This window comes from Diospyros lotus, chromosome 1, assembly GCF_014633365.1.
Source record: "Diospyros lotus cultivar Yz01 chromosome 1, ASM1463336v1, whole genome shotgun sequence".
In the NCBI taxonomy this organism is placed as follows: Eukaryota; Viridiplantae; Streptophyta; class Magnoliopsida; order Ericales; family Ebenaceae; genus Diospyros; species Diospyros lotus.
The window spans coordinates 32571201-32587062 of NC_068338.1; the positions used below are offsets into that span (position 1 = coordinate 32571201).

At 33.2% G+C, this 15862-nt stretch overlaps 1 protein-coding gene across 3 annotated transcripts in view; it reads left to right on the forward strand.

The window, feature by feature from the left end:
- Positions 1 to 8475: 8475 nt before the first annotated feature.
- Positions 8476 to 15862, forward strand: part of LOC127814080 (LRR repeats and ubiquitin-like domain-containing protein At2g30105) — a 7723-nt gene continuing 336 nt past the window's right edge. The window contains exons 1-10 of one of the 3 annotated variants that reach the window (XM_052355332.1): positions 8476 to 8903; positions 8992 to 9086; positions 9322 to 9453; positions 12450 to 12560; positions 12644 to 12744; positions 13647 to 13784; positions 14275 to 14323; positions 14450 to 14515; positions 15633 to 15752; positions 15834 to 15862. The exon at positions 15834 to 15862 is cut by the window's right edge and continues 336 nt beyond it. In XM_052355332.1, coding sequence (XP_052211292.1) covers positions 8585 to 8903; positions 8992 to 9086; positions 9322 to 9453; positions 12450 to 12560; positions 12644 to 12744; positions 13647 to 13784; positions 14275 to 14323; positions 14450 to 14515; positions 15633 to 15752; positions 15834 to 15862 — 1160 coding nt within the window. In that variant the 5' untranslated portion in view covers positions 8476 to 8584. The remainder of the gene's footprint in view (positions 8904 to 8991; positions 9087 to 9321; positions 9454 to 12449; positions 12561 to 12643; positions 12745 to 13646; positions 13785 to 14274; positions 14324 to 14449; positions 14516 to 15632; positions 15753 to 15833) is intronic. The other 2 variants (XM_052355322.1, XM_052355340.1) reach the window with 2 other exon arrangements.

Sequence of the window (15862 nt, forward strand, 5' to 3'; positions counted from 1 at the left end):
CCGACCAAACAACATTCAAACGATTGCCGGTTGACCATGAAGTCATCGGCCACGATGGTTGGTGGCGACTGACTTTGTTTTTTAGGTTTGACTAAAAATTAAAAATCAAATCTATGAAAATTTAGTTGTCAAATATGATACGTTTTTATATATGTTAACCCACTTGGTTTGACATTTCTAATTGTAGGCTCTGATCATGTGAATTTCTGGCTAGCGGTGGTCACTGGCGAAGGAGACGATGCAGGAGTTGAAGAGAAAAGAAAAAGAAAAAATTATTCTTAAATTTTTAAAAAATAAATTATATATTTATTTAAAATTTTAAAAATATAGTATATATATTATAATTAAAAATATATATTGAGTATGGTATATTATTAAGTATATTATACATATTATGTATAATAATATTTAATATAAAATATTATATTAAAAAGAGTTAATTTTATTATTTAATAATTAAATTTATTAAATAAAATATTATAAAATAATGTTTTTCAAAATTTTAAAGTAAATGTGTTTTCTAATTTTTTATTTTAAGAAATTATTTTTCAAAATGATAAAAAAAAACGTGTTTTTAAAAATTTTAAAATAAATACTCAAAATATAGAAATGTAAATAAATTTAAAATAAAAAAACTAAAACACGAAAAAAAATACCAACTTAACAACCCCTATTTTCCAGAACTTTAATGGGCCTCACAGGATGAGGATGCATTGTCACCGGCCCATTCTGTTGAATTTCCGGTCCGAGCCGAGTCATTTTCCATGTGAGTCCTTATCGCGTGGCCCACTCCCACGTGTATTCCATAAAGACAGGAAATAGATGATGGGGTTTATTACTAACGGATAAGCCGTGTAATTGTGCTAACAGCTGCATGTTCTGTAAGCCGGAATTTCGGCTAATTTTGCTCCCAATTAATGGAGAAAACTTAGTTTGAAATACTAGAGAATAATATTAGCATGTTTGGCAACCCCCAAAATCGATTTAAGCATAATGAACCCAAATTTTAACTATAGAAGCCGCCAGGATAAACTTGGCATAGTCATCTTTCTTTTTCTTTTTTATTGTGTCTATTCGTGGTAGATATTGTTCTTTTAATGTTAAGTCTTTTTTTTTTTTTTTTAAGTTAACACATCATCACGAGCGCCCCTCACTATTTGGCCCCACAATTTTAACGAAGAGGTAAATCAAAAAATTTAGTAGGTAGATTTCGACTCTTGGCACAGTCACAAATATGAGGGCAACAAATATTTTTTATATTTTAGGATCGTTCCTTAATTACTGAACTATCTCCTTATCAAAATTCAAACACGAAATCTGAAATTAAAAAAAAAATACCTCAATATATTCTTTCTTTGTCAATTAATGTACCGGGGGGGTGTTAACTCTTCTTGTCTGTGCAGATAGTGGGACCAAGGGATGATTGTGTGAGTGGCTGGGAAGCGGAGCGGCAAATGTCTGGCAAATTGCTCGGTGTTTGATTCATCATGCGATGGTGCATGTATTTCCTATAAAAAGAACTGAATAATCAATATTTTTATAACAGGAAGTGGATAGCGATGTAGATAACTTATTAGATCCATAATATTGTGTGAACCCAATTGAGTATTTTCAATTTTTATTTTTTATGAAGAGTTGCATTTGTGCATTACTGGAGTGTTTTATAAGATGTCTACTTTAGATTTTTCAAATATACCATTATATATGCTTATTGTTATTATTGTGGTTAGAGACTTTCTGAGCTAATTTATTTTGTATTTAGCTCGACTACAGGCTATCTTAGGTTAATTACATAATTTTCATTCATTCCTACTTAATAAAATAATTTATTTATATAAACAAATATTAATTTATTATTTTCAAAATAGTACGGAGATAGCTTGCTTTTTTCTAGAGTCACAAGAGTGCATGATGTGATTTTTTTTTTTTAATTAGTCTAATTTACTTGCTAGATGTGATTTTTTAATTAATTTAGTTTAATTGCAAAATTACTCCCGAACTAATTGTAATAACTAGGGGTGTTTGTAGTTCGGTCTGGTTGGTTTTGAGCCGGTTTAATGCGCCGAACTGCAAGCTCGATTTTCTTCATAATCAAACCGAGCAATTGGTGTGGAAAAATCATACCGAACCGCACTGAATTTTGGGGTTCTATTTCCGCGATTTCCTGCAACACAACTTACTGAACTTAACAACTTCGTGATGTTGAAGGCCCGCACTACAACTCACCCAAAGGCCAGAACACGCCTTGTGTTCCAAACAAGGCATAATCAACAAAAAGTGAGAGAGAGAGAATATACCTATTGCGATTATGCCGCGATTCAAACAACGACACAACCGGCAATAGGAATGAGAGGAGGAAGAAAATGGAGCAATAGGCAATCGAAATGGGAGAGCTGAGAAGGCGTTCAAACCTGCGACAACGAGGGGCTAAGGTGAGACTAGGGCCGATCAACATCGGAGTGGGGGATCAGAAAGGGTGCTGCCGGTTGCAACAACGTGGGGCCGTCGGTGGCTTGGGGCTGATCGATGATGGTTCGATGGATATGGCGAAAAGGAGAGCAAGAGGGTGTGGCGGGGGGCTTTAGGTGCAAAATGACAAATTTTAGGGTTTTTGGGCCTTTTATATTTTATATTATTTTTTTAATTTTATAAAATATATATGTACAGTTCGATTTTGAACTGAACCATCGGTTTTTCAAAGTGCAAACCGCGCAGTTTGGAAGTTCTCCAAACCGAACCGGACTGCCAGTTCTAAAAAATTGACTGGTTCAGTCCGATCCAGTGCGGTTTGGCTAAAAATCGCAGTTCAGCGATTTTTTTGAACACCGCCAATGACTTATAAAAAAAATAAAAGAAATAATGAAATGTAGACTAAGGATACCATCTTAATACAACCTTGATGTTTATTCAAATATTTGTTCTTTTATTTGAATATTTAGAAGTGATATCTAGTGTAATATTTTTATATTAGTACATTATATTATATATTTAATTAATATAAATATATAATACATTACAGTAAATGTCACGGGAATAGCAACTACCATTTATGTTCTTTTTTTATGCATAAATAAATTCAAATTTCTTCGCATAATAGTTTTTGCATATTATTTTCTTAATTTCGATAAATTTAAAAAAAACCCAATTTTTTTTGTGAAATCACCGCATTTTAAATAAGGGTATGCATTCGGTTATGACCGAACCGAACCACCCCATTTTGTCTAACCGAACCAAATCGTCGTTATAGAAATAACCGAACCGAATTGAACCGGCTTAATACACTAATTGAAATAATTGAAATCGAATTAATAGATTTGAACTTTGAACTAATCGAATCAGAAAAACAACTCAAAAATTGAACCGAATTAACAGATTTGGACTTCAAACTAATCGAACCAAAAATCGAATCGAAAAATAACTCAAAAATCGAACCGAATACATCTTGATTCAATCAATCCCTGGTCCTAGCCAAGTAAATATAGTTGACAATATGCAGAGAGTAAAAATACCACATCGTCTTGTTTCAGAATATAATAAAGCTATTCAATTACTTGGGGGATCAACAGTTGAAAGAGAATATTATCACACATTTACATTGCATCAAGATCCCACGCTTCCTAATCAATCTTAAAATATCACGAACATTGAGATGTACCGACTTGATATAGATAACATGTGAGTTTCTTCAGCATTACTATACATGTAGCATTTTCTTGACTGAAGGGCATCCCCCAACGCATGAGGCTCCCTGCTTGCAAGGGTGAGAGAGGGTCGGTTTTGCGCAAAAAGCTGATTCCACAACTTGAAACCCGTGACTAGAAACAAAAAATAATATTAGATTACAGATGCACTAAACTCCGCTCAAAATGGAAACTGGAAACAAGAATGGCTAGAAATACCCCTGTAACTAATTAGATATTACCTAGAGGTATCTTAATCTAATGCGCTCAGAAACTAAACAGTTTTCTGTTGCCATGTGATTGCTTAAAAGTTTCAAAAGAAGAAAAAACATTCACCTGATCAATACAAATATGCACTGCAAAACACTAATGTTACCAATAGCAAACACTGAAAACCAACAGAACAGAAAACATGGGATAATGAAGGCTAACAAAGGCTAACCCCCTATCATCATAATCCAGAATTGAATCCAATTCATGAACGAAAATTCCATCAAATAAAGATAACACCAATAAAAGCGTCACCATATTTATGATCTCTGATGGCAACATATATGATATATCAATAGATAGTTATCTCAAAATACAATCCAACATAATAGAATAATGAATGCTAACAACAGAAAGTAAAACAATAACAGTGCATTCACTTATATATCAATATACATTCTGCACAAGAATCCAATACAACAAAACAATTCAGTATAGTACAGCTGCACAATTCAACACAATATCAATATGCATTCACTCATAGTTAAAGCAATACAAACATAAAAGATATAGTGCCAAACAAGAATCCAAACCAGTAATTCATACCACAATGCCAAGATATAGTGCTGAAACAAGAATCCAATCCAATAATTCAGACCAAAACGCAAAATAACATAAACAATAGTTGAAAACATAAACAATTAGATATTTGAAAACATAAACCAAATAGTAAAAAACATATATACTTATAATGTATGAAATCTTCAAAAATCTATATTTTTATATTAGATTTGGAAGTCGTGCTATTGCTGTTGTCTAAGGTAACTTTTGTCAATTCTAAAATCAATACGCAAAATAAATTAGTTAATTTCAAAGTATTGAACTAAAATTTAAGTAAATTTAAAAAAAGAGTAAAACTCAACTTAATTTGAATTAAATAATTTCAACGTAACAAATATTGAACTAAAATAAAATAAAAAAAGTAAAATTGAGTTTACTTTTTCAAGTTGTTCAACATGACTCAAATCTTTTTCAACACTCATTGGCGTGGTAGACCATCAAAACCAATCTTACGTATAAATCAAACTTTCAACCACTTTAGGAGATAGAGAATTTCTAAATAGATCAAGTACTCTACCCCCAATGCTGAATGCAAACTCGGACGCAACAGTAGAAACTGAAATTGCCAATACATTCCGAGCCATAGAAGATAGAATAGAAAACCGATGACAATTTGTTTTCCACCATTTCAAGATGTTAAAGTCTTTACTTGAAGACTTACACACTTCACTGAAATACTTATCCAATTCTGAAGGCATATTTATAGAACCACTACCACTGTTACACTTATGCTTTTTGAAGCGAGAAAAAAGTGGGTTTTCTGAGTCATCCTCCACAACAATTGGAGTAGACACTCCAGATGACTCTCCATCATCACCTTGAGGTCCTAACTTTTTCTTATATTCCTCGTACAAAACTTGTAGGGCATTTTTTAACAACAAAACTACACATGCGCCTCTCTCACTCAGATATATCTCTTTTAGTACATATTTCATATACTCTAACTTGTACTTAAGATCAAGCACCACAACAATATAAATTAGGTGATTTGTTTTGTGCGAATCCCCCCAATATTTATTGAATTTTTCTTTCATTTTTATAGCCATTTCCACCATTTCAAAATCATCACTCTCCAGCCACCCTTATAAGAGACAATGCATTTTACTAAGCTCATGGAAAAATGTGATGGAGGTGACATATTTGTTACTCGATACTCGCAAAGTTAGCTCATAAAAATGTTTCAACACTTTGACAAACATTCTGACATTCATCCAATCTTCTTCCTTGGGTCTCCCATCTATAGTGATGACTTGATGCAAATCATTATTCCAATTACTTGTATTAAGATCAAGCTGAAAACAATTATCTTTCTCATCAAATCTCTCAAAAGCCCTCTCAAACTTTTGAGCAGTCTCTAACATCAAGTAGGTGGAATTCCATCTAGTTGCAACATCCAACAATAACAAGCTCTTATATTAAATTTTTTCTAGTTCAGCACATTGTTTGAATTTTCTCAATCTTGCTAGAGATTGTCTAATATATCTCACTGCATCTCTAACTCTTGTTATTAAATCATTTAGATCTTTCAACCCATGTTGTACAACTAGATTTATTATGTGAGCCACACACCTCATATGCAAATATTGTCCATTCATAATGCTAGCTAGCATCACATTTTGCCATTTTTTTTTTCTTGAAGTTATCCACAACAATATCATTTTAACTAGCATTATCCATTGTCAAAGTAAAAACTCTATCCAGTTTCCATCCCATCAGACATCTCTTAATTGTCATAGCAATGGCATCCCCCTTACTACATATTGGACAAAAGTTTATGATTTTTTTCTTTAACGTCCAAGTATTGTCAATATAGTGTGCCGTCAAGCACATATAATTCATCATTTAAATGGAGGTCTATGTGTCATTGGTTAAGCAAACTCTTTGACAAGAATTTTTTAACTTATTCATCATGTTCAATCTCTCTTAGTGAATAACTCAAAACAATCATGAGCCATTGTCCAACGTGAAGGAAATCAAAATTTTGGACAAATAACATTCACGAAGTGTCTAAACCCCTCACGTTCAACAAACTTGAAAGACAACTCATCTACTATCAGCATATGACCTAAAGCTTTTCTTACGAGCACGTGATCAAATTTTCAATTCACCACTACACCAATACTGTCACCACCCTCTTTCTCACCCCTCATTGAAGTTGATTGCAAATGTAATTCCATTTGACGAGATTTTATAGCATGAGGGTGTTTCTTACAAGTTCCCATATGATTTCTTAAAGCTGTTGTTCCATTTTTTTTGGGGATCACAATTGAACTCCTTAGAACAATAGTTGCATTTCCCTTTAATCTGACCCTCATCATTTACAAATTTGGTAAAGTGATCCCATACATCTGACTTAGATCTTATTGTTTTTCTCTTAGACTTTCCTAGTGATATTACACCTCTATCATCTTGAGGTTGGCTTGATGATACTATTCGTGTAGACCTTGAATTATCATTATTATTCATAGGGATATTTGTGGTGGGACCGGTGTCTTTTTCTCTAGCCATCTAAATTTAATACAATTTTAAGTAATTAATTTGTATTTAAAGAGTGAAGACACATAGTTGGAAAGGGAATCTAAGCCGTTGTTAAACCTAACAAATTCGTCTTAAATCCAAAACACATATAAACCTAATTCCAAATCTAATTTAAACACATCCAAACAATAAACACAACACAATCATAAATGAAACATATATGATAATCTAAGTAAGATCTTAACAATTAAATAACATTCTCTTTCATTCTTTAATTTAATTTTAAAAAACTTCAGTTTGCTAATAAAACTTGTAGAAAATCAAATCATATAGGATTCCTATATGATTTGATTTACTTAAATTGCAAGATGAGGACATTGACGCCATTTTGAATGAAGTCATAGTGTCTTGTTACATTACAATCAATAATATTAGAAAAACAAAACGTAGCGTCGTAGTCACAACCAAAGAACAATGCTTAAAAATAGCAATACCCGGTCATGTAATGTTTTCCCTTTTTGGGTTTTTCTATACTGATTACTCAAAAAACAAAAGAAAACCAATAGGTACATGGAACATATCTATACATTAAACAAACAACAAAACACAAAACAAAACCAAATCACAAAATACACAAAATACAAAACAGAAACAACCAATCAAATCACAAAACAGAAACAACAAATTCGCAAAGCCAAGTCAAAGCATCAAAAGAGTAAACAAACAATAAGGGAAACCAACTAGATCGGACATGACAATCAAAATCACATGACGATTAAGTTGTCTAAATCATATTACCTTCTCAAATCGATGACAACGAAACCTGCAAGGTCGTTCACTCCTAAGTTGTCGAAACCAACCAAATTGTTAACGGTGAGGAGGGTGAAATAGCTTAGGATTTGTTGTCACGTTCGACGAGGTAGGGGGTGGGCTGGGTCTCGGATTATCAGGTGTAGGGGGGCTGGGTGTTGGGTGGGGGAAAAACCGACGATGAAGGTGTTTGGGTCTGACGGTGAGGGCAAGGTGAGGGTTAGCCGATGACCTAGGGCTAGGGTCAATACTTCGACGACCGGGGTGTTGGGTCTCAGGCTATCGGGTGCAGGGCCCAAGGGGCTGGGTGTTAGGTGAGGAAGAAGCAGATGGTGAATGGCTTAAAGGCGTTTGGGTTTGACGGTGATGGTGAGGTGAGGGTTAGTCGCCAATGACCTAGGGCTAGGGTTGATGCTTCGATGATGAGCGAGGGGGGCTGAGGGAGAAATCGACGACGAAGGCGTTCAACTTCGACGGTGACGATGAGGTGAAGGTTGACAACGAGTGGGGGGTGACTCGGGTGAGTAGATCTCTCGACTCGGGCTATCGGGTGTGATGCGCAAGACGAAAGAAGAAAGGCAATGAATGGACAGAACAAAACATGGGACACGGGTTGATTTTGGAGGTATTGGGTGGTACGGTTCGGTTTTTCGGGTATTTTTGCCCAAATACTAAATTGAACCGACTACCCGAAATATTTGCAAACCACCAACCGAACGTGAACCGTCCACAATGGATAATCGAACTGATCGATTCTATTCAATTTAATCGGTTTAACCCATTTTATGCTGATCCTTAATTTCAAAGCAATTGGAATCAAGAACATAGAATTTTTCCCGAGATGCCATTTGCAAGTGAAATTACAAAACCTTGCGCCGCGCGCTGCGCAGAAGAGTCGGAGAGAGACAGACAGAAGAGACGCACAGAAGAAAAGAAGAATGGAGAAGGATGAGAAATCCAGCGATACGGCAAACATCACCATCAAATTCAGCGGTCAATCCATACCTATCTCTCTCTCGCTGGAATCTACCATCCGAGATCTCAAGTCGCTCCTTCAACCCCTCACCAACGTCCTTCCCCGCGGCCAAAAGCTCATCTTCAAAGGTGAGCTACCTCTTCTAAAACCCTAACAAACAATATTTCCCGTATTTATGCATTATTTTGATTTTGCATTCTATTTGTACGTATAAAGGAAGAATTCTGGACGATCACGTCACATTGAGGTCGTCGGGGGTGTCGGATAGGGCCAAGATCATGCTCGTGGCCTCCCAGGGTTTACACCAAGGGGTATTTCCTTGTACATTCTCTCTCAATCTTCATATCTCTCGACAATTACAATTTGAAGTTGTAGTGTGTGTGTGTGTGTGTGTGTGTGTGTGTGTGTGTGTGTGTGTGTGTGTGTGTTTGTGTATGTGTATCCATATGTTTTGGCTCTAAACACTCTGAGATTGAAAGTCAGTTAATATTAAGGGTTTATGAATTCCTGCGAAGTCGCTAATTATGTTGGAAATTCTTCAAATAGGATGGTCCTATTAGCAGGTTGGCCAATGCAAATCGGGGCAAAAAGAATGAGAAGAGCGTTGCTGTTGGAAAGAGTCACTTTGAGCGTTGGAAATCTACTGGTGTCTTTGCATTATCTGGATGCAACTTGACGGTATACTATATTAGTCTTCATAATTTATCGATCTTCTATAAAAAAATAAATAAATTCAGCTGTTATGAGAGCCCTAAGGAAGAAAACCAAAAGTATTGTCATGGTACGCCATTCCTTATAATGTTTTTCTCTTGATGACTACTACGAAGCATGTAATCCATTCAATTTTGGCTAAAGTTTTGTTGGAATGATTTCAAGATCTGTTGGCATCTATGTTGAAGTGGAAACTTGTCAAATTGTGTGTTTAACAATGAGGATAATCATTCTCTCATTAGACTACTGTGGAACCTTCAATTGAGGTCAGTTTCAGCTACAGGATAAACATCATTATAGGCATAAGGCTGTTGTTTGAAATGACAGTGGTCCTTTTCTGTTGGTTATAAACTTATAAGTCCTATGGTTTAACATTCAACTGGGAGCTCCACTGTAGTTTTTGCCTTGGAAAGATCATGAGTGCAACCTGTGGGATACCAGTACTTGGAAACTTTAGATTAAGGTGCTAACTTATCTTTCTAAAAGAGGTAAATGAATTGAACAAATCCTTAGCGAAAGAGGTAGGGGAAGATTAAGAAAAAACTTGGTGGGAGACTCTTAGGTATAATATGAGTTATAAACACTCTTGGTGGGAGACATTTAGATTATAAATAGAAATGTTTGGTGAGGTAGTAGAATTCATGTAACCAAACCTGCATAATAAGATTAAGGCTTAATATGTTGTTATTATGCTATAAATATTACAAATTTTGGTGCTACTAAGTGCAAAAGCAGTTGTTTTGTAGAATAATTAGGGCCTGTTTAGTCGCAAAAAATATTTTATAGTTTTCCCATCTCTAATTTTCATCTTCCACATAAAATTTGAAAAATAAGTTTAATTGTTAAATGTAGAACACCATTTTCTATTTTGAAAATTGGAAAAAGTGTTCGAAGTTGTTATATAAAACATTTCTTTAATTGTTATATACTGCAATTTTTTTTATTAATAACAATATGATAGTATTGGTATATTATTAATTATATTATTGTTCTTATAAAATTAATACCACCAATAAAATATTTACAATATTGCTGAATTATAATTATAATGATAATAATTATTTGTATTACTATTATATTAAAAATATGAATAAATTATGTCGATAATATTATAATATTGACATTACTAATACAATATTCATGATACTACTAATATTACAATAATGATGATAATACTTTTTGGTGTTAATTATATCAAAATAGTATTAATTATAAATTTTGATTCTTTTTTTATAATTTTTTTTTAAAATTATATAGTGATGCCATTGTTATAAATATTTTTCTTTTATTATTAGTCAATTTTATTATTTATTAATTTTTCCACTATTGTATTATTAATATTGTTGATACTCGATATTGTTAGTATTATAATATTATGTATTATTAGTGTCTCACTAGTGTACTAGACTCCTCACTTTGCAAGGGCTAGAAGGTGATTGTATTTGTGTGCAGCTTTTCTTTTACTTTTTTCGGAAAGATGTTTTCTTAAATTGAATCCGTGATCTTCCAGTCACAAAGGAGCAACCTTATCGTTGCTACCAAGGTTTGCCCTTATTTATTGTTAGCATATTTTAAAATTTATATTTTTATTATTTGTATTGATTATAATATAAGTAATAATTAATATCAACTTTTGCTGGGCTAGGAAGTTCTATTTTCTATTTGATTAATATGAGGAAAATGCTTTTCCATTTTTGTGAAGAACACAATGGAGAATATTTTAAATAATGTCCTAAATATTTTTTCAGACTAGTTGGTATAAATTTGAAAATAAAAACTAGAGTTTTTGGTTTCATATTTTGAAAAATTCTCTTATTTGAACAAGTTTTTTTTTTATTTGTGATTTTTTTATAGAAAACAATGCTTATTTCCACAACTGAACAACTTCTAATAGAAACCAGGTCTTGCTTTCTACTTCTTTCCACAAAAAATAGAAACTGAAAAAATGTGTTCAAATGAGAAAAAATTTAAGATAGAAACCTTGAAACTGAAATTTTCAAATTTTCATTGACTATTTGAAAATTTAAATTTGAAATTTTTTCAAATGATAACATAAAACTCATTTTTTTTATATTAAGTTTCAGTTGTATTAATGTCAACATAAATAATAATATTATGAACTTTAATCCTACTAAAAATAAAATAAGATTGTAATATAGACATATCAATAAATAATAAATTTGACTAAAAATAAATGATTTATTGTGATATAACGTTATCCTTTTCAAATTTTCTAATAAATAATAATCCATAACATTGTAATATAATATTAACAACATTAGTATTATGGATAGTACTAATAAAAATGTTCATAAATAGTAAAATTAACTAGTTATAAATAATAACAACAATATTAATATTATAATTTTTTAAAATTTTAGAAAATAAATAAAAATTTATATTCAACATCATTAATTATTGTCATTAATATTGTAATATTAGTAATACCATAAATATCATATTAGTTATTATCATTAAATGTATAATATTAGCAGTACCATAAGAATTGTACTTATATTATCCACTTTGTTACAATAATGTAATTATTGTATTTTAATTTTATGATAATATTATTAATAACAAGATATTATATTATATAACAAGTGAAAACATGTTTCACAGAACTATTTTGAACACTTATTTTAGTTTCCAAGATTATAAAATAGTTTTTCATATTTAACAATTGAACATTTTCTAAATTTTACGTAGAAAAGGAAAATGAGGGATTAATTGGAAAATGTTTTATAACTAAACAGCCCCTTAGCTATCCCCCTTTGTCTGTGTTTTTTGTTTTCCCATATATATTTTGGATGAGGTTTCTAGATGTTGACATGAATTAAGATATAGCTCTGCATACATCTCTTTAAGTAATTATATCTTTGCATGTTGGAACCATGTGGAAGTGATTATTCTTCTATGTGGTAGAAAGATTACCATATTTTGTTCTTATTTGTTACTTGTAGGCCATACCCGATGAATTATGGACTTGTGGACCTTATGCTAGAGTACTTGATCTCAGCCACAACTCTCTACAAGACGTACCAGCTTCAATTGGTTTGTTATGTTATTTGGAGGTAACATTATGCTTTATGTATTTAATGTATACAAATGAAGCTTGTGAGAAATGTATTTTTACACTTTATTCTATATTTTGTAGAGACTGCTGCTGAATGCAAATGAAATATTGGATGATTTCATTAGCTGGGAAGGATTAACATCTCTGAAGTCTCTAACTGTTTTATCATTAAGCCAAAATCAGTAGGTCCTTTCAGTGTTTAATGCCATCTATTTGGTCACTGTCATAATTATCTTAGTGAAATGGGCTTGAAGCTACTGTTAATTGTTCCAACAGTTTATGTATATAATGTGTTCATTCCATGGTATGCCGACACCCAGAGTTTCTTACAATGGAATCTTGTGTATTCAGGTATATCCATGTTTTTTTCTAGGGGTGTCAAAATGATGTTTTTAATGATTGAGAAAGGAAACTGATAATAGTTACTAATTAAAGAAGGAAAGATAGAGGAAAGCAGTGGGATTCTTTCATGTTTCTTCAATCATTTGGAAATTCAGTGAGATTTTTAATGTTAGAAAGAATTAGGAGTAATCAGAAGAAGAAGAAAGAAATAATAATAAGAAGTGCTAATATTGCAGTTTTCAGCTAGTTACAAGTACTCCTTAAGTTCACTTGTCTTATCTTTCTTCCAGATACCCTATCAGTCTCTTGGGTTTCTTTTTCCCCATCAAGTTGTAGAATTCTTTTACTATTTGCCAAAAGCATAGCTAATATCCTAGAAACATTGATGCTTAAGGCGGAAGCAGACTTTTTCCCACATAAAAGTGAATATTTGGATAGTTCGCTTTTTCTTAACTGTAAGTTTTATTTATTGCTGTCAGAAGGCATGTTATCTTGATAGTTAATGGTTGCCACACAAGTACATAAATAGCTTAAACTGATTTGATACTTGATGTCTTGGTGTTCTGCTTTATGTCTCATGTGTTTGATTGCCATATTGACTACAGATGACTGAGCTATTTTATACTACCAGGTTATGTATAATTGTTAGACTACTATGATTTTTTATGATACAATTTCTGGATAACAGCATCAGAGTATCTTTTCATCCATTATATTCATTATTTGGTTGTGATTTATGCAGCTTAAAAAGTTTGCCTTCTGCCCTGGGCTCTTTATCTTGTTTGAGGGAGCTTGATGTTGCAAACAACAACATAACATGTCTCCCAACCGAAATAGGGTGTCTGACTCAGCTTCAAGTTTTGAAAGCCAACAATAATAGGTATTCATGCAACTAGAACATAACTGCTCTGCTGGATGGTAGTATAATGTTCTTTTAGGAGTGAACTCCCTGTTTCATTCTCCCGGCATAAATGACTTGAGAAATAATGGGTTTGACTTGCTATTATATATATCTTTTTGGGCATGCAAGATATGACCATAAATAGAGGTGATTGGCAAGCTACAATTCATGTAGCCAACCCCAATTAGTGGGTTTAAGGTTTGATATGCCACTGTTGTGAAAATGCAGCATGATATAATGCTAGGGATTCCTTGTTTTATGTGTTACTGACATTTGTCCTCTGCATATGATATGTTATTGACTTTATGATCTGATACAAACTGCTTTGTTCGATTTTCTTTTGGTCTCTTTAAAGTTCTATCTCTACCAAAGATAAGCAGAAATAAGTTCAGATCACTTCAAATATTCATGCATGATGTTACCTGCACTAGCTTGGTTCTGAACTTCTCTTGGCGCAATCTCTATGCAGGTTGTACAATGTTCCTGCTAGTATAGGGGAATGTACTGCTCTTCTTGAGGTAGGATTCTATTTCTTATATCTCAAAATCTTTCAAAACTTCAAATACAAATGGATAATTGAACGTGTTGTATAGTGATGAATTGAACACTGTGATATATTCTTGATAAGATTCATTGAATTGCAGGTTGACCTTATGGCAAATCTTCTGGTGGAGTTGCCAGAGACATTTGGCAATTTACAGAATCTGAAGGTTCATTTTCCTCATGCTGTTGTGTTCTTGATTTCTTCCTTTTCTTTTGCTTCCTATGACAATGAACCCTTAAGTTGTCTGTTTTTGCTTTCTGGTGTCAGATAAAGCAAGTTGAAGAAAGTCAAATACTTGCACACAATATTATTAATGATGAGCGATAGGCCACCCTCAGATAATTTGGCGTATAACTGGCTAGTCTGAGAAGTAACTTAGGACATGGGGAACCCATATTATTTCTAACAAGCTTTTAACTTCATCTGGTATCATTCTTCAAGGCTTTAAACATCAGCAATAGCTTATCTTCTAAACCTGGGTGGTAAAATAAGGAGTGAAGGCTTTCAACAAGAAAAATTAATGTGATGCACGTATTACACATGCCACAAGATATTTGTGTTTAAACGGAAATAACATGCTATCATTGTTTGATGTCTCACCTAGCTAGCACATATATCATATAGCTGATCCTCTAACAGGACTCTTTCCCATTTTCTTTGGGGAAAACTGAGATAGAACAACTTCTCAACATGAATAGCATATAATTTCACATAATCATGCACATGCCAACATATGAAAGAAAGTTCAATGCAAAGTTGATGCAGTAATTATACAAACCATTAGAAACTAAAGATGTCTTTATGCTTTTCATAGTTCTGTGGCAAATGTCTGGCAGCCAGATTGAGGGGTTAGACCATGAGAATTTGAATTTGCATGCCAAGCAGCAGAGATTGGAGTGTTGAGCTGGTGGTGTTTTCATTGTAGATATAGGGTTTTCTTCTTCCCATTGATGAGACGTGTTTCATCAACTGACCTCTCTTTATATGACTTATGATCCTTCATTGAACCTTGGAAGGGTAGGTGCATGCCAGTGCCTTTTTAAGTATTGTACTCAATCTATAAGACCTTTTTGCCGTTAATACTCATTGGACTCGTGTATCCAGCAGACCTTTTGCATCAAATTCTCCTACTGATGCAGTTTTGCCTGCTGTCACAAGAAAGCACATTGTTGAGACCATTGGAGCTAGGCTTGGTGTTGACCTTGACAATAGGAAATTAATCTATTTCTCTACTTGTGTATGTTGATTGGCATTACAATATCATTTTTGCACCCGTAATGCAGGCTTTATATTTGAGTAACAATGGACTCAAAGCCCTTCCTCCTACACTGTTCAAAATGTGCACCCAGCTTTCTACCCTGGATCTCCATGGGACTCAGATCACCATGGATATGCTCCGCCAGGTATCAACTGGTCTTCTCAGCACCTGTTAACTGTTCTTTATTTATTGTGCTTCGAATTTGTCTTGAGCATTATAACGGCAGTGTTTTGACAGTTTGAAGGTTGGGAAGAT